Below are 18,218 nucleotides of genomic sequence, written 5' to 3' on the forward strand. Positions count from 1 at the left end.
CTGCAAAAAGTAACTGACGAGGAAAATATAAAATTATTCTTCCCCTACCCCTTCATTTGACACTGTCACATATCTGTTAGTGTCATGATTTAGCAACAATTTACATAAATAAAAACAAACTTAAGTAATTCTTCCCTCCTCAAACAGCAGCTCTTTGCTCCCTCCTTCACACTGCTGCTTTGTAAACCAACAGCTCAAGCTGTACAAACTTGGAACTCATACAAATTAAAAGATTTTTAAGGTGAGATCCTGTCCTCCATGTTCACAGTGCTCCATTTAAAGGTGCATTAAGGTAGATGTTTCTTTAAATATCCAAACTTCCACCTTTTCAGCTTTATTTCAGTCTGCTTCCAAGTGCAGGCAGACAAATGGGGATTTAAAATGGGCTCCTCTCTTCCTGCTTGGAAAAGGCCTCGGTCAGCGGCTGAGGTTCAATCAGATGCAGACTCTCTCTCTCCAGTGTGATGGATAAGGAACAAATCCCTGTGCTATGGTGATTAAACTGCATGACTAGCCAGAGCGTGTGTATGTGCGTGTGTGTGTGCGCGCGTGCATTCATGCGTGGGGGGGAGGTTGGAAAGGATACTAAAGGCTTGTACTTATGCATCCACAAAGCAAATGCTTCACAGAATGAGTTATCTTTGCTTTGTTGTCCAGAACAACCCCATTAAATGGGAGCATTTTCCAGAGACACAGAAAATGCAGCTGGATTACTAATGGCAACAAATAAAAACTTGTTGCACAGAGTGAAGTTAGATAAAGATTGTGAAACTGAGAGCATGTGGAGAACAAGATAGATGAGATTTTGCTTCTGAGATAATTCAGTCTGAAATAGGAGTAGCTAATATGAGACTTCTAGGCTAAATGTTGTTCTTTTTTGTTATGTCCTAAAACATAGCCTGTGTTTCCCCCCAAGGTGCCGTTTCATTTCATTGGTGTCAGCTCTGTATTTATTACCTCTTCCTAAAATTTAACTTTTTTCAAATACTCTATTTGATACACTTCTGCTGGATTTTTGCTATCTCAAATGCAACTAATTTGGACATGAACACTCAGGTGCTCTCCAGGACCCTGGTGCTCTGGAATTCAATCTGACCAGACCATTTCTATAAATTATAAAGAAAATCAAACCCTAAACTGCTGACATTCCTCTAGAATGTAGCAAAGAAATCCTATGTTGTAACATATTTAACAGTTAATCCAGAAAAGTCTGCTAGAGTTATTTCTAGAGTAGAAACATGTCAGGTTTTCAGTTACTTAACAACAGGAAATATTTCACTTCTCATGATACCATGCCAAGTAAGCATCTCATAGTCTCCTTCAGAAATCCTCTCGCTAATCCAGGGATTTAGAACTCATGAAAACATCATCCTAAGCAGAAACCCAGATTAATAGATTTTAAATGTAGAAAGAATTTTTAAAATCTACCTTCCAAAAAAGAGCTATGTAAAAATACAAATAAAACAAAAATATTTGTTGCTATTGCCTGACTTCTGTCGTACCTTTATGCAGAAATTGCTTTGCTGGGTGCATGCTGCCTAATTCTGCAGGTGGTAGTGCTTCATCTAAGTGACTGTGATCATGTTGCCATCCAGTGGCAGAACTGAAATTTGAAGGAAAAAACCCTCTTCAATGTTTTTTTTTTTCCTGTCTTATGAAAGCATCTAAAAGAACAGTTTGAACATCGTGAAGGTACAATGGCAAATACTAAGAAGTTGCATCATGCTAATTTTATACATACCTATATAAAATTACCTCCTATATTCCTTATGGGTATGCATTCTGAAGCAACCTTTAATCATGGGAGTACATGCTATTCTTCTGGTGTGCCAACCTTATTTAGTGGAGACACAGGAAAGTATTTAACAAGCAGTCAATCCAGTATTTTGTTTTACCATAGTTCATTCAAAGTATGGCCAAAGGCCATTTTACCATAGATTGTTCAAAGCAGTACCCCAATAACATATGGCACTGTAGCATCTAAGTAAGTGCTTCATAAATACTAATAAATTTATTTTTGCCATAGAATGTGACATAAATGTTGATGTCCCTGAGCTCACATGTGGAAATAAAGGCACAAGGACTTTAAAACCTAGAAACATGTACTAAGTCTCAATGCCCCCTTTGAAATGCCTTGCAGCTGATTTTTCAGAATACTTAGCAGAATAAGGTATTTTCTGTGTGGAAAGAGAAGCTCCTTTCATGAGCACCTGTGAGTATTCAGTACTTGTTTAGATTTTCAGAATTTTTCTGACTGGTATCTCAAACCGAGCACTAGAAAATGCGGCCCACATAAATAGCACCCAGTGGCAAGAGACTTAGATTTAAGCAGTTGTAAATCAGAACACTGGCAATCTGCTGAATGAAAAGAGACAATTTAATTCAAGAATCATATAGTTACCATAATCATAAGAATTTTCTCTCTTTTCCTGGCTTTGCTCTCTTTACACCTTCCAATTTCTCTAACAAGAGATTAAGAAATTAAGAGTCTTATGCTGCTTCATTGTACAGCCTTGGTTTGGTCCTAGAACATGGACTATTCTATGTATTGAAAGAAGGGCATCATGGGACAAGAAAGTACATGCTCCTATAATTAAAGTTGTATTAAAATAGACACAAAATATATATAGATATGTGCATATGTCTATATGTAGACACAGTGTGTTTGGTTACAGAAGAAGCTTCAACTACAGAACTTACTTTTGGAGTTGGACTCTACAACTTTATTGACAAATTATTTTCGTAAAGAAGTAATGAGAAGATTAAAAAAAATAAAAGCTGACTAGCTGAAATTCCATCATATAGACAGATGATTTCATTACATCCTAGAAGCCATATGGGTCATCAGCTGAACTGAAACATTGGGACAGCACAGGCTTCTGCCACTTGAGCTAATTAAATGATAATTGACAGCTACAGAAGATAGTTTATAAAGGTTAGCTGTGATCAGGTAGCAAAACAGTTAACAGTAGCAGCAAAAAATAACAATTCAAGAAAAAGAGTAAGTAAGAGTGTGCTTAACTAAAAGTAGTATTTTCAAATCACCCGAGCCAAGTGAATTTCAGCCAAGACAAACAGAAAACTGCTAAAGTAATCTCAGCAGCAATAACCATTTTCCTTGAAAAGATGGGTGAGATTACAGAGATCAGAAAAGCACAAATACAACATCTACTTTTAAAGGGATAGGAGAGAGGAATGCAAAGATGTTTAAGAAGTTACGTACCACTTATACTCCCTTCAGTTCCTCGAGAACAGTAAAACAAATAAATTAAACCTTTTATAGGTGCTCAGAAAATAATAAGGAAATAAGTAAAGATTTTTTAAAAAATAAATGGTGTCAAATCAACCTAATTTTCTTATGTGACAATGTAACAGAGTTTTTTTTTTTGGGGGGGGGGAATGAAAAGAGCATGTTATCTGCCTGATAAGACTTTGATGCTGTTTGAAATGACATTCTCATAAGCAGGCTAGGAAACTGTCACCTTTTTTTGAAGTGACTGCAGAAGTGGCTAGAACACTGTATACAAAGAGCAGCTTGTAATGGCCATAGTCACCATGATAAGGCTGTACTTAGTGGTTATTCCCAGAGGTGTCCACCTTGGGCCAAGCACAATTCATTAGTGAGTAGACTAAAGACAAGTTATGTTTGTGAAATCTGAGAGCACCATCAAATTGAAAGGGATGGTAAGCACAGTGGTAGATAAGACTAAAAATAAAAATAGACTTGAGAAAATTAAGAAATGGTCTGAAAGAAAAATAAGACAATTTGTTAGAGACCAGTGTATAGTTCTATTAATCAGGTAGAGTTAACTCTGAAATTAGGTAGAAGAACTACTGGACAAGCAGCAATTCTGCACAACAGTATCTGGGTGTTACAAAAGACAGCAATTCTGAGTCCCTGATGGTGTGAAAAGGCAAATATTGTGCTGGGGAAGGGGAGTGTAAGCAGAGTTGACTTGTGACTTCATCCTTTCCCTTTTTGTGGCACCTATTAGGCCTCTGCTGAAGTATTGTACCTACTGGAGGTTTTCTCCCTTCCTGAGAGATGTTGTTGAACTGAATAGTTCAGAGAAGAGGAAAGGGGCCGGTCAGAGGAAAAGAGGAGCAGCTGGGGTGAGGGCAGCAAGGAACAAAAGAGACAGTGACAGTCTTTTGAAAGAGGAAAGAAGAACTGTGAACACGGAGACCTCACAGTTTCTCAGCCTTATGCAGAAAGATTTGTGGAGCTATTTCTGAAGTAATCCCTGTCTCCTCTGTGGTGGTTTGGGGCTAGGACTTGTGTGTGTGTTTTGCTTTGAAGTAGTTCGTGTATCAGCAGTGATCCATCCATCTACCAGTTTGTGAGGCCCTCAAATGTATCTGGTATGACATACTCTTAAACAATACATTCTCTTAACTTAATATACTTTGTGTTCTTCTACATTTTCAGGTGAGGTTGAATAGTGTGGTATAATCCTTGCTACTTAGCTTCGTTAAATACTCCTAGTGCAATAGTTCCCATATGTTTCCAAGTACAATCATTTACTTTCAATGCATGAGCTGAACCAAGAATGGACTGGGCAGGTATCTCAACAGATGGGAACTGTTAAATCCAAAGAAATATATAAACACACACACTTTTAAGAGTTTTTTAAAGGCACAGTTCTGTGATGTACCAAGTATCTGAGTCATATTCAGCTAGAGGACAAGTCTAGCAGACTTGCAGCAGAATTACAGCTGATCCTCAAAGCCAAGAACCAGTTTTGCTTTAGAGTGAAACCAGAATATCAGTGTTTGAGATCTTTCCCACAGGCATATTCCACAGAAGCAACTAGGCAAAGACAGTGTGTTATACTTGCACCTCCTGTGAGGACCGTCAGGAATCACTAAACAGAGAGAGTAAATACTTTTGTTGGTCTGCTGCACAATCTTGGCTTGTACTTGCAAGCAGGTGCTTGGAAAGATCTCTTGGGAGAAGACTACTGTGCATACCTTGTGCTACTACATGAAGTCCAATGCAGGAAGGCACTAACAGATGTGTTTCTAAGCCCTACTTTGCTTTGGGTGCCAATTCCCTGTTTGCTTTGTCTTTCAGCTTGCTGCCAAGCTCATTTTAGTACAAATACAAAGCTGTTTGGTGTCACAGTATCCATTTCCCTTTCCACTAGACATGTATCCAAAGTTTTACCCTGTATACAATTGCTCCAAGAGAGGGAAAGAGGTAAAGTGGTGTTTTTGCTTTTACATTGAAGCCATTCACATTTGCTCACAGCTGCATAAGCAGCTAGGTCCCGGCTGTAACTCTCTGGATAGTACATTCCTCCTCGTAACAAAACAGAGGAGCCATTTTCTTTGCTGTCTTGTAAAGGCAATTGAGTCAAGTTAAACACAAGGCAGGCCCCTCATAGCTATTAACCTGAGACTGTACTCATTCAAGGCAAGCTTAGTTTTGAGGTAGAGCAGAAGGTAACTAAAAAAAGAAGTAAGCAGAGAAATGAGTAAGAAACTCACAGGGGCTGAGATCTGACTCACTTTGTTGCAGATGAGGTTACAGCTGATCATTCTGGATAGCTGAGTCCATAGAGATTTCACATATTTATTATTTATACCCAGAGACTAGCATTCTGTAGAATGGAAATAGCCGATTAATCACAAGCATCTTTTGGCAAGCATTTATAAGCAAAGATCTTCAAGTCTTAATCCAGGCTAACAAAGCCCTAGTGTCCCCAGATGGAGTTCATTAATCAAATCTGATGACTGTCTATAAGGGAGCTCTGTGTAGACCTGCAAGGGAGAAGGAAATGGTGATTAATGTTTGTTTCAGAAATGACTAGCTAGTTTTCCTTTGAGGGTTGGAAATAGCTGAGGAAATTTAGCAGCATGGAGGTATGGCAGGGGAATGTTTGGGTTTATTGTTTGTGTGTTTCAGCAAAGAATTATAAGACCCCATTTATGCCAGGCTGGAGCTAATGCACAGGAAGATCACAGATGGAGTTTCATGGTCTCATTAGTTTCACTCAAGACTTCATAAGGGAACAGAATGCTGTACCTGGGCCAGGCATGCTAACCTTCCTGCAAAGCAGAGCAGAGGTTTCTAGTTGATGCTCAAATTAGGTCTCTGTGGGTAATGTTTGCAATTAAGGCTCTAGCTATGAGAGTTTGGACCAAAGCCTGGGACTCAGTTTTTGTGTCAACCACAGAATTCTGGAAGGTCTGTGAAAGGTTTGGTGTCCATACTCTGTGCCAGCAGTCGGGGCTGGGCTTTTACTCCTTGACTCTGGTATAAAATAGTTAAAAATGTTAATTGATTATGATGCTTTGAAAAAAATGCTTTCTTGATGGTGTGTGAAATGCCACTGCTGATGAAGTTGTTCAATTCTTGTTTCTCCTTACTTTTTGTTACGTGTCTGTGTACAGCTTTATACCTAGACTGCAAGCTCTATGTCAGGCATTAGTTGGGATATGGGATTGTACAGCTGCTAGCTCAATGGGCTTTTAGTCTGTGACAAGCACTTCTAGGGTCTGAGACAACCTCAGTAATAACAATAATAGCAATAATAGGCAGACTTGATTGCCTTGGTTGATTAATCTGAAATCTCCTTAGAGACAGATTTGGCAAGCCAACGCACAGCTCTCTCCTGGAGTTGCTGACAGCTTTTCCTATCTCTAGGTTTCCCGTAAAATGTTCCTCACACGGCCAAGCTGCTCTGTTCTTTATACGCGAAGTGCTCTGAAGAGAGAATCCCTCAATTAGCAACGCCCTCAAAGCAGGGTAAGGTAGGCTGGGGGGAAAGGGGATTTTGTCTTTAGGCACCATGTGACTAAAAAGGAAGTACGAGTGTAGGTAGAGTCTGTGATCTGGTATAAAATTTTTGATGCATTTATGTGAGACTTACTCTTTTGTTCCAACCAGGTGTACTGATATCATCGCTTTAAACTCTGAACAATTAAAGATAATAACATGTTTTTCAAAATACATGGAGAATAAAAGGAATGTTAGTAACAATATTGTCAAAGAATATAAGAAAGCTAACACAGAACAAGAAGTAACATTCAATACACATGGTGAAGTATGTGCCAGCCTGTATATGCCCTGCTGCTGATTTAATATCCAACAGATACCAAGAAATATGTGAGAAAAATATCTATATTTGGATAGCTTTAAATCAGCAGGCTTCAATTCTATCAGGGAGCCTGGATATGATTTGGCTGAGGGATTCTCTCAGTAAATGCTGTGAGAAAGCTGCTGTAGTGCCAATAATAAATATCTGGTTTGAGTGGCGGTCCCAAGGCTGAACACAGCCCCCCCCCCCCCCCCCCCCCCGGCGGTTACGGGCCGCGCGCAGCCCCAACGGTCCGCGGGCGCGCGCGGGAGAAGGCGGGGGGGAGGGGGGGAGGCCCGCGCCAGGCCGCCGCCCCCGCCGGTGCCTTTGTCTCGCCCCCGCCTGCACCGCGGTCTGCCGCGAGGTGGCGCTGCCACCCCCCAACCGCGCCGCCTCTCCCGCGGAACGCGCGGCGCCGCTGCTAGCGTACCCGGGGGACGCGGCGAGGCGGGTTTGCCGGCCGGAGCCTTGAGCGCGGCGCACAGCACCCCGAGCGAGCGAGATGGCGCGCGGCGGCGGCAAGGTGAGGAAGGGGGGGGGGGGGGGGGAGGTCCGCGGCGGGGGGGGGAAGGGGGGGTCTTCCAGTATCCCGTCAGCCTCTGGGCTGCCTCCGCCCCGTGCGCGGAGGGGCTTCTGCGACGAGCCTCGGCGGGGGGGGGGGGGGGGGGGGGCGGCTCCCGCGTAACGGCCGCGGCGGCGGCGGCTCGTGTCGCGGCGTCCGCCCGGGGCGGGCTCGGCGGAGCGCCCGGGGCGGGCGGCGGCGCGGCTCCGCCGCTCCCCGAGTGCGTGCCGCCGCGCGGGGGATGTTTTACCGCCGCTGGTTTGTACTGCGGTCGGCGTGGGGTCACAGCTTGGCTGGACACACCCCGGCAAACGGGGCGTTCAGGAACGAGCCGCACAGTAACCAGGGCCGCAAAACCCATCGAGGAAACTGAGTAGTTCCCTGTCCTGATCTCTGAGTTGCCTGCTGGGACAAAGCTAGGAAATTCAGTGTGACTTAAGTTTTTCTATTTTATGCGCGCTTTTGGCTGCAGTGCGGGTATTGCTGTTGCCAAAATCATGGTAGAAGTAATTTTGCTTTATAATTTGTTTGGTATGTTTAAGGAGTCCTGCTGGCAAAAGTTATATTAAGGCCTCTTCTGGTATAGAGCAGTTTAATACCTGCTCAACACTGGGTTGTTGCTGCAGACTAAAATGCTGTTGTAGTTCTGTCCCAGTTAGCTTTATTGTAAAGTAACTCTCAGCACTGAGAGAGGTTGGCGATAAAGGCAGGCTCTTTTAGGCAGCACCCTTATCAGTACTTGAACAAAATAGGCTAATGTTAGTTCAGGTGCAACAGTGTTGTCCTGTAGTCGCACGTCCAGAGTGCCTTATAAACGTGGCTTAGTGTACTGCACCTGGAAATGGCAGTAGTGAATGCTCAAAAATGGGAAAGACAGAGGTTGATAACAGATGAGCAGATGTATAGACAAAGATGATAGAAAACGGTGACCAAGAACCCTGCCCAGTCTTCTGTGTAGCTGAATGGGCACAGAACAGGGTTTGCTGCCTTTCAAGAGAGCATATTAGTAATTGACACTTGATAATTTTCTTTAAAGCAAAACAGTAGCTCTTCACTCCTGCATCTGCTGTTTCTTTGTGCTCATCTTGCTAACTGTAAAGAGCATTTTATCCCTTTTGGGCAGTAGGATTAAATCAGCTACCAAACATTGCGTGTGCCGAGGCAGGATAGTTACAAGCAGAGGAGGCACTGCAGTTACTGAGTCTTTTGGAGAACCTTGTTGCTGCCCTTCCTCAGGCTGGCAGGTGAGCAGTAACAAGGCTCTTGTGACAACCTTGCGCAGCCATAGTTTCCAGCTCTGTTCTACTGTAAGCCTCTGTGCAGACCTGGCTGCTTCAGAGACATGAATTCCTGGCTCCAAGGCAATCCACCAGTGAAGGGTAAATGAGGAGCAAAGTGCTGAGAGTGAAAGATGTCTTGTTGAGTTCTTTTACACAGCCCTTTTCTCTCCCCTCCCACTGTCCTTTTCTGGGAGTGGATATGCTATGTATGTGGAGGAAGGCATTTAAACTTACGGCTATTAAAATGATAGGAGTGGTGCACAATGTATCCTGGAAAGAGGAGGAAGATGAGAAAATAGTTTGGCAACTGCTGATGTAGAGCATTAAACATCCATCCTGGGTAAACAATTCCTATTTAGTTGATATTAAAAAAAAAAAAAAAAAAAAACTATTTATTTGGGGAGAAAACAATCAGTTTTTTGGTTACAGAGATTTAAAATTGTGCTTGGAATTATTTGAAGGCACACACAAAATGAGTTAGACCAAATTTTATTTTTTCTTTGTGTTCATCCCTTTGCTGCCTTTAAGATGTACATTGTTGTGATGTGTGCTGATAAGCACCTTTATGTAAGCCCTGGAGCAAAGCATGTTTGTGAGATTCTGTATGGATCTGCCTCACCATCATGTAACTGCATGAAATGGGGAGCATTACTGACTATGGTAGGTGCTGACAAGTACACAGAGTGAAAAGGCAAAACAGGCAGTTTCTCTTTACTCATATTTATGTGCCAACTGTATGTGGGGTTTTGTTTGTTTGTTTTTTTGCAGGTACTGAATTCATGGAAATGTGGTCTTAAATTTTCTTTGTATAACCTTTTTATAAAAAGTCGCTGGTGGAAAATGATGATTTCATCTCTCTTACCTGACCTTCTCAGAAGTCTCCAAAAATAAAAGGAGAAAATGTTCACATTAGGCAGCCTGAATGAGACTTCCTAAAAGAATTTGGCAGGGTTTGGTGAAGATACTCTCATCCTACCTGGAAATCTTCAATAGAGGGATTTATCTCATTAAACAGTTTTGATGGTTCAGGAGCTGCTCTAGAAAGTGTAGATCTTGGGAACACTATCAGGACATACTGTCATATAACTTTTCTGTAAAATTTTTGCAAGGTACTTCTTGTACTCAAGTTTATTGAGTAATAGTTAATGTGCAGCACCTGAAAGTATACAGGGACCAGGCACTGTTTGTGCATTCCTCATTCCATTATCTAACAAATAAGACATCAGACAGTAAAATACTGTACTACTCTGCCATTAAGTTTGTTCCTGTAACTATCTTTATTTCCTTTATTTCTATTGGTTTTTAGTAAACTTGTGCTACTTGAAATAGTTTTGCAATATTATTCAAAAGGAAGAGCAAAAGATTTTGATTTTCAGTTGAGGATCTTGGAATGCTGTAAAAAAAGTTAATTTTTACTGCATTCCGGAAAAGAAATGTGGCGGAGTCAAATATATCAGGTCATCAGAAAAGCAGACTATAAAGCTCTTTTAGTCTTCTGTTTTAATGCCTCTGTCATTCTGGCAGCTTCATTTTTAGACAATTGGGTATATTTTGTATTTTAAAACAAAGTGACTGGCTCCAAACGAAAAAATACCTAACTTTCCTCTATTCCAGCAAAACCTTTTTTTTTTTTTTTGGGGGGGGGGGGCAGTGTAATTTAAGTTACTTGCTGTCTACAGGAAAAGATGTGTATTTTAAAAATTGGTTTAGTCAGTGACTACAAATGTGAACTGGCTTTTTGTCACTGTCCTTGCTGTTGCAAGGCAAGACTTTGCCTTCCGGCTTCATTCAGCTGGATGATGCGATTATTGAGGTTAACCAAGATAAGCAGACTCTATGGAAAAAAAAATAGAGGCTATAGAAGCTAGTTGAATAGGCAATATACTGCAGATAATACTCATCATTAATAAATGCTGAATAAGAGAAAACAGAAGAAACAATTTGATTTTTTTTATTATTAATTCACATACTGGCTTGTAAATCACTCCAGGGAAAGACTTAGGCGTTGTTGGATATAGATCAGTTAAAGCAATGATCAGAAATACAAGTTCTTATGGTAGCTTGTGGGACTTAAGCCCCCTAAATTAAAATTGGATTTCATACTCCAGCTCATTAAGAGCATAGGTCATTCTACAGATGCTGGGACTCACTGTAGAGGCACCATTACTAGCAGTGATTATTTTGACTCTACCACTGGAAGCTGTAGTAGTACAGCGAGTCTTACGTTCTTGAATTAGACTAAACAGTGGCCAAAAGCAGATCAGCATGATGATATCTGATTACCTCTACAGCTCTTATGAGGAACCATGTGGGGCATGTAGCTACATAGCTTAAGGAGCAGGTAGCATCTCCATCTTTTGTCTTGTGTTGAGTTTGTAATTGTCAATTGAAGCATTTGTGTTTTATTTTCTAGTGTAGAACCATTAGATGCATTAGGTTTTCACAGGGTAACTGCTGTTTGAATAGAAAAAGCCCTTCTTGAAGACTTATTGTGTAACATAGAATTTCTTGTGTTTTCCACTGAGATATCTGGAATATACCAGAGATTTGAACCAACTCCTTTAGGTAATTATGCTTCTATTTGTCCTTTTACGTTCTTGTTCAATATTGTGTCTCCTTTCTAGGCAGCCATAGTGCTGTGTCTGGATGTGGGCTTTTCAATGAACAATGCAGCTCCTGGTGAGGAGTCTCCACTTGAACAAGCCAAGAAGGTTATGACAAAATTTTTGCAGCGACAGGTACTTGTGATTAAAAAATCCTTAAAAATGGAAAGGAAATATTACATCTGAAGTATTTTTCCTCATTTCCAGAAGAGGTTTTTAGGGGGAAAAAAAGTAATAATATAAAAAAACTTTTCAGCATTCTCAAGATTGACTGCAGTGAAGACTCATTTGGAGGAATAAATCAGCCAGTTTTATTTATTGTATCCCAGATATCCTCATGTCAGTCTATTTAATTATATCTAAAACAATGAACTCTATATATGATTACATTTTAGTAGGATTGTATTTGTGATGCACTGAATAAGTAAATCCATTGTAACTCACCCTCCATTGCAAAATTGGTTCAGCTTGCTGTCTACTAAACAGGTATGTATGAATCTGCCTGTGTTTTTATACTTGCTATGTATTTTCCTTTTTTTTCCAGGTTTTTGCTGAGAGTAGAGACGAAGTTGCCGTAGTTTTGTTTGGCACAGATGGTACCAAGAATGACCTTGCTAGTGGGGATCAGTATCAAAACATTACTGTATATAGATCACTGATGCTACCAGATTTTGATTTGCTGGAGGATATTCAAAATGTGATTCAACCAGGCTCTGAGCAAGCAGACTGTATCCTTTTTGTTAAACTCTTAAACTCTTAAGTACTCTTAAACTGATTCAACTCCGTAGAAGACATGACGTACTGTTGTGAAATGGGCCTAGAATCGCCACTAAAGTTGTAATTGCAATCAAAGTTCAGCTAATTTGATGTTGTAAATTGGTTCAAAACCAGATTAGCTGCTCTTTGACATTCTTTTAAGGTAACAGATGGAGTCCTGGCCTCAGGGAATTGTTGCTCTCATGAAGTGTTCTATTAATGAGAAAAAAGATAGCAATAATACAACTGTAGGCCTCAAATAAGTGTGTGTTAAATATAGTGTTGCAAAACTTAGTGCATGCTTTTTCATTAAATAAAAATATTATTTACAGAATACATCTCACGTCAGCAGAAGTATTAGAAACCAGACAAAGTAGAATACACTTGAGGCTTATCAGATTGGTTTCACTGTGAAGTATTTCTAACATCATCAAGTATCACTTATTCATTTGAATTGTTTATTCTGTTGTTAGCCTTATTTTAAAACTCTTCATCTCATATCGCTATCTGAAGAGTGTTCCTTTGTATGTTTCACTTAAATGTTCTGGTTTACCTTGTTGTCTTCCCTCTTTCTGGGAAGAAATCAACTTTTTAAAAAGAAGTTAATTGTGTGTTCTGTCCAGGCTGTCAGAGAGAGCTGTTTCAGAGCAGCCTACAGCCAGTCAATTGTGTCTTACCAGAAGTAAAGTCATATTCTTTGATGAGTGAACAAGTTTGAGCACAATGATACATATGTGTTTACATTGAAAATTATTCTGAAAAAAAATTATCAAGAGATTTCAGATGCAGATATTTTAAAGGGAAATTAACATGAACAAATTACATTCTGTATTGAAAACAAGTAGATTTTGTTTGTGGATATCAAACAAGATTGTAACTGTAAATATTAGATTATTCTTTCAATGGGCTTCAGCTTCCTCAAGCCTGTCATGGACAGTTAAAGGATTGGGCTCTGAAACAGTGTTTTTGCTTTTCCACCAAATAAATGGGGAAAAGATCCTAAGACAAGCAAATTATGTAGGGACTTCTAGCACAGCAGATATTTAAAGAATATTCTGTCCAAAAATTAATTATTTTTTAAATCTAAATACATATATGGCTATGTCTGGGGGTGTGAAAACAGAAGATTGTGTCCCTTTGTGATGTGATCCATGTTTTAAGGGAGATTTTTCTTTAATGTACTCAGTTCTGGATGCAATAATTGTGTGCATGGACTTGCTTCAGAAGGAAACAATGTAAGTATGTAAGCTATGGTCTTTTACAGAATTTTGAATTCAAGTGTCAGAGCTGATCTGACTTCTTGTCAATACTGCAGTATTGTGTAAATATGGAAGATGCTTAAAAAAAAAAAAAAAAAGCACTACAGCATTCTGTCTCTGAAGCGTCCACAGGAGCAGTCTAGCTTCCCCAGGGAGTTTAAGAGCTTTCTGATCCAACTGAGGGGTTTGCAGTAGATACGTGAGAATATTAATGCCATTATACAAGGCATCACTTAACAAGAAATGTGATACTATTTTTTTTCTGTTCTCAAGAAACATTAATTCAGATATTAACAGGTGTCGAAAAGAGTTACTAAATTTATGAGAGTAATAGTTTGTCTTACAAATTAGAAACCTAGAAATACTGATTTTTTTTTCCAGCTTAGCAAAATAAAGGCTGCGGGAGATAGGTGGTTATATGTAAATATATAGGATGGGGGAGATAAATGTGTAGTAGGAAAAAAACTGTTCAAGCTGAAGGATAATCTTGGCACAAAAACAAGCATTATAAGTTGTCTTGAATATACTTGAAGGGTGTAAAAAATGATGGTTTCTAACAATTAGTGGACTGTTGCTCCAATAGGAGTGCAAAACAAGGGAGAGAAGCTTAATTATTCTTAGAATGAAGATTACGCACTCTTGGAAAGGATTATATGATCTAATTGTGATTACAGAGGACAGGACTCATTGATGCAAGTTTGTATTTTTATGATTAAAAGTTAATCTGAATGGGAAATTATACCAGTTTAACTACTAAATCTGAGTTGTGAATTACAATTGCTGGATTTATAACAGTGTAATCTTAAATACTTGTAAAGTAATTACCTTTATTACCTTGTGGAAAGTTGCTTTTATGCACCAAACCGTTTGATACGGAGTTTACCTTCAGCTGAGATAATTTTGTTGAGGAAAAAATTCAAGAAGGTCACGCTTATGCTTGATACTCCCTTTTGTTCTGAAGCTGGCAGGAGTTTCTAATATTGTTGTATTCTAAACTGATTTTACAGTAGGTGTTTCTGATTAGTAAGTTTAGGTTTGATTAGAGGAAAAAGAAAAATTAACTTTTGAAGATATCCATGGATGAAATCTTTGTATCAAGTTGGAACATTATCGTTAACATGTATTTATGAGAGAGAACTCAGCATGTTAAGTAGGCTTTACTGTCCTTCTTATCCAATGATTCTACTGAACTAGCTTACTAGAACGGAAAATCCCTAGCAACACCTATTTAAAATACGTTTGACATTTTAAAAAGGGCAAGTTTACAGCTGGAAAGAAAACATTCAATATAATGCATAAGCAACCTAATGTATTTCAGTGGTATCAGATCTACATTGGGGAAAACAGAGTGTCACTTGCTTTGATGTAGTTAATTTATACAATTACAGGACTACGTTGCCCAGTTTTGGAGGAGAGGTGTATGTGGAGGGAACTGTATAAAGTAAGTTTATTTATCCTAAGCAGTATTAGCAGTAGTAGAAAGAGCACCTTCTACCAAATAGATTTATTTCAATCATATTTAGAATGGCATCTCCTCTTTTGTTTTTCTTTGTTGCAAGTATATTACTTTGAGCTTCATTTTTGAGAGTAAGGAATTAAAGGAAAAAGCCTTCTAGAAAATATTTTTGAGATATAGGTATGTATATGTGCACGCACACACACACACACATATATAAAATGTTCTTTTGGTATTTTAAGAGGAAAGAAGTGTGAGAGGAGACACATTGAACTGTTTACAGACCTTAGCAGTCCTGTCAGTGAGGATCAGCTGGAAATCATCATTGCTAACTTGAAGAAAACAGGAATTTTGCTTCAATTTTTGTAAGTATGGAAGTGGCTGTTAAATGCTGCCATTTTCAAAGGGAAATTATTATTGTTTTTTTTAATAGCCATCTTAATGGACCTGGGTCCATTATGTGGTTGGTGTGTTATTTCTATAGAGGTTTAACTGTATGTAATATAATTATTCTAAGTAGTTATATGTATATATGGTGATATTATGGTATGGTATTACGTGGTTTACCCAATGTGTGTGAGTTTGAGTTAGGAACTAAGTCTTCTTGTTTAAGTAACATACAAATATACATTAAAATAATGTTTTTTTCTCTAGTTAAGCTTACAGCTTATAGCTGTCTACGCAGCAAAAAGAAGGCGTGCTTGAAACGTGCATTGGCATGTCTCTTCTAGTTTACTTCAGTTTGTTGATAACATTGACAGTAGAAGCACAACACCATGAACACCACAGAAGCACAACACCATGAGTGCGTGCTGTCAACTAGAGTACATGTGTTTGAGACCTGTTACCTGCTTTGATAGCTGGTGTAGCTTAAAGCCCCTGCTGCCTTGTCTCCACACAGGTTTGTTGTGCTGACTAGCACAGATGCTATCATCACAAGTTCACATTGCACATTTAGTTATCCCGTGAGACTTCTGATACATCTTTTCATTTTCTTTGCCTATAACACAGCAAAGGAAAATCTCCATAGTTAATATAAGCACTTGGGAAATGTTGTTATAGTGTCAACTACAGATTTACACCCCATCTCCCAGTCTCCATAAACAAATGGTGCTTTGAGAAATACCTGTGCAAATAGACAGTTCTTCGGATGCTGGTTAAAAGTAATTTCTTGCTAAAACATATTCTTTCTTTATAACCTGTTTTTCCATCTCTCATACCCTGGTCGTTGATTAGATTGTAACTTGTGACGGATAGTTGGTCTTCCTCCCTGTTGCCAAGTGTGGAACACATGCTGAGCACTGTGTGGCTTCGGTTATTACACAGTTCCCATCACAGTAGTTTCTAAGCAGTGTATAATGAAAGTAATTAACTTTTATGAATTCTAGAGTTTGAAGCTTTTTGTTCCTGTAGTGGCTTTAAAGTACAGTTTTCTTACCTGTCAATGTTACTTCCTAAAAGAGACCAAACACTTTGCAGGAGTTTAATCTCTGATACTGCTATATGTGATATTATGTTGTGCTCATTACTATCTCTACTTCCTATATGTTGTTCCATGGATAAAACTTAATAAGGACCAATAAGGTGAAAGTAAGCTAGATAAATTGTAGGTTGCTTTTTTTGACAACATAGTACAATATTAGAATTCTTTTACTTTGAAATGTGGTAAAAGATATTGTGTGGTTCATTCAGAACTGGATCAGACAAGAGTTGAAAATCTGCAGGCATTGTCAGGGAAGCAGAATAGAGTGTTGTATGCATCTGTCTCTTTGGTTATTGTACTTAGTTAACTCAATGTTATCATTTGTGGAGCAGCAAAATCACGTTATCTACAAACCCTGGTTAAATTTTTTATTCTGATTCTTAAAATGCAGGAAAATGTCATTTTCAGACAGAAATTCACCTAGTGTTGCAAGCTTATTAAAATCTCACAAAGAGTAATATTTATTCCAGAAATATCTAATAGCCCCACTGCAGAGAAAGACTTGTTTGCTGGCATTTAGAGCTGACCTAGAATCACAGGCCTGGAAAGGCCTTTAACAGGTCATCTGAACTAGTCCTCTGCCTCAGCCCATGTTGTTTCTATGTATGTCACTTCTAAACAGTGTTTGTATAATCATCTTATAAAACATTACCAATGATGGATACTCTTCTACCTCCTCTCGCAGTCTGTTCTGGAGATTATAGTTTGAACTGGCTTTATCAGTTCTTTGAATGTCTCACCTGACTCTTCATGATGTAATTTGAGCACAGACTTAAAATGAAGAACAGATTGTTCCCTTCCTTTCCACAACAGTTTTTTTTTTGTAGTTAGTGACTCTCATATCTCTGTCCTACCCTCTCCTTTCTCTGCAGACTTTTTGTTCAATCTTTCTTTGCAGGTCTTGTTCTCTAATCAGCATTGTCTTTCCTTCCTAAGCCCTTTCAGAAGGTGCACATTTTTACTGAAGTGTGATACTCAGAACTTGTGCAATGTACCAGCCAAGATGTTACTAGCACTATGTAGACCTGAAGGATTACTTCATGTGTTTTGCAAGCTATACAGCTGTATATACATCTGACTGCAGCTAGATGTATAAAGAGTAACTCCTGATACAGTTTTTACTTTTATTTTAAGTTGGTTATTTTAGTTAAGAAATAAACTAACTGCTGCTGCTTGTGATCTTAGCCTGCCATTTCCAGTGGATGCTGATGATGGAGGTGGAGATACAACTGCCAGCGCACATTCTCATGTGCACAGAAACTCTTTTGCAATAAAAAGGATAACTGAGCATCAGAAGGAAAGTATCCAAGTGGTAAAGAAATTGATGCATACTTTGGATGAAGGAGGAGGGCTGGAAGAAATCTACACTTTCAGGTAAGGTTGGCTAATATTCTTTATCACACTGTAAATTTACTTTCTGCTTTCTTCCTGCAAATGATTAAATTTAGTCAGTCACTTGGCTTTCAGTTTCACTGAAGTCAGTGAATTTTATCACTTATTGTATATTCAGTACCTTTCAAATAGCTTCTTCAGTAGCTTTAGAATAGGTAGAAAAGCTTAGGGATTTTGGTGGGAAATGAATTTTCTCTTACTTGTCTATCTATTTAAAGAAAAAATGAATTTTCTTTATGTCTTAAATGTTGGAGCATTTTTGAGGGAATGTTTCTCTAAGTGAGATTTTGAAAGTGTGTTTTTTAAAGAGTTGGAATAAGTGATACAGTGCAGGTAGAACATTTG

At 39.0% G+C, this 18,218-nt stretch overlaps 1 protein-coding gene and 1 long non-coding RNA gene across 7 annotated transcripts in view; one reads left to right on the forward strand and one right to left on the reverse strand.

Annotated features, from left to right (window-relative positions):
* Positions 1–5,561: 5,561 nt before the first annotated feature.
* LOC134141853 (uncharacterized) lies at positions 5,562–7,592 on the reverse strand. Its single transcript, XR_009958741.1, has 2 exons — positions 7,513–7,592; positions 5,562–5,763 (listed from the first exon to the last, which is right to left on the reverse strand). It is a non-coding gene; the product is annotated as an uncharacterized LOC134141853 (long non-coding RNA).
* The window catches only part of XRCC5 (X-ray repair cross complementing 5), a 51,504-nt gene continuing 40,830 nt past the window's right edge, over positions 7,545–18,218 (forward strand). For 3 of the 6 annotated variants that reach the window (XR_009958739.1, XR_009958740.1, XM_062578363.1), the window contains exons 1-7: positions 8,057–8,144; positions 9,453–9,584; positions 11,549–11,662; positions 12,072–12,255; positions 13,470–13,518; positions 15,241–15,363; positions 17,667–17,855. Coding sequence is in view for 4 of the 6 variants with exons in the window: in XM_062578363.1 (XP_062434347.1) it covers positions 8,097–8,144; positions 9,453–9,584; positions 11,549–11,662; positions 12,072–12,255; positions 13,470–13,518; positions 15,241–15,363; positions 17,667–17,855 (839 nt within the window). In the remaining 2 variants the exon portion in view is untranslated. Of the gene's footprint in view, positions 7,606–8,056; positions 8,145–9,452; positions 9,585–11,548; positions 11,663–12,071; positions 12,256–13,469; positions 13,519–15,240; positions 15,364–17,666; positions 17,856–18,218 lie in introns of those variants that run through there. The other 3 variants (XM_062578365.1, XM_062578364.1, XM_062578367.1) reach the window with 3 other exon arrangements.

This window comes from Rhea pennata, chromosome 6 (assembly GCF_028389875.1).
Source record: "Rhea pennata isolate bPtePen1 chromosome 6, bPtePen1.pri, whole genome shotgun sequence".
Lineage (NCBI taxonomy): Eukaryota > Metazoa > Chordata > Aves > Rheiformes > Rheidae > Rhea > Rhea pennata.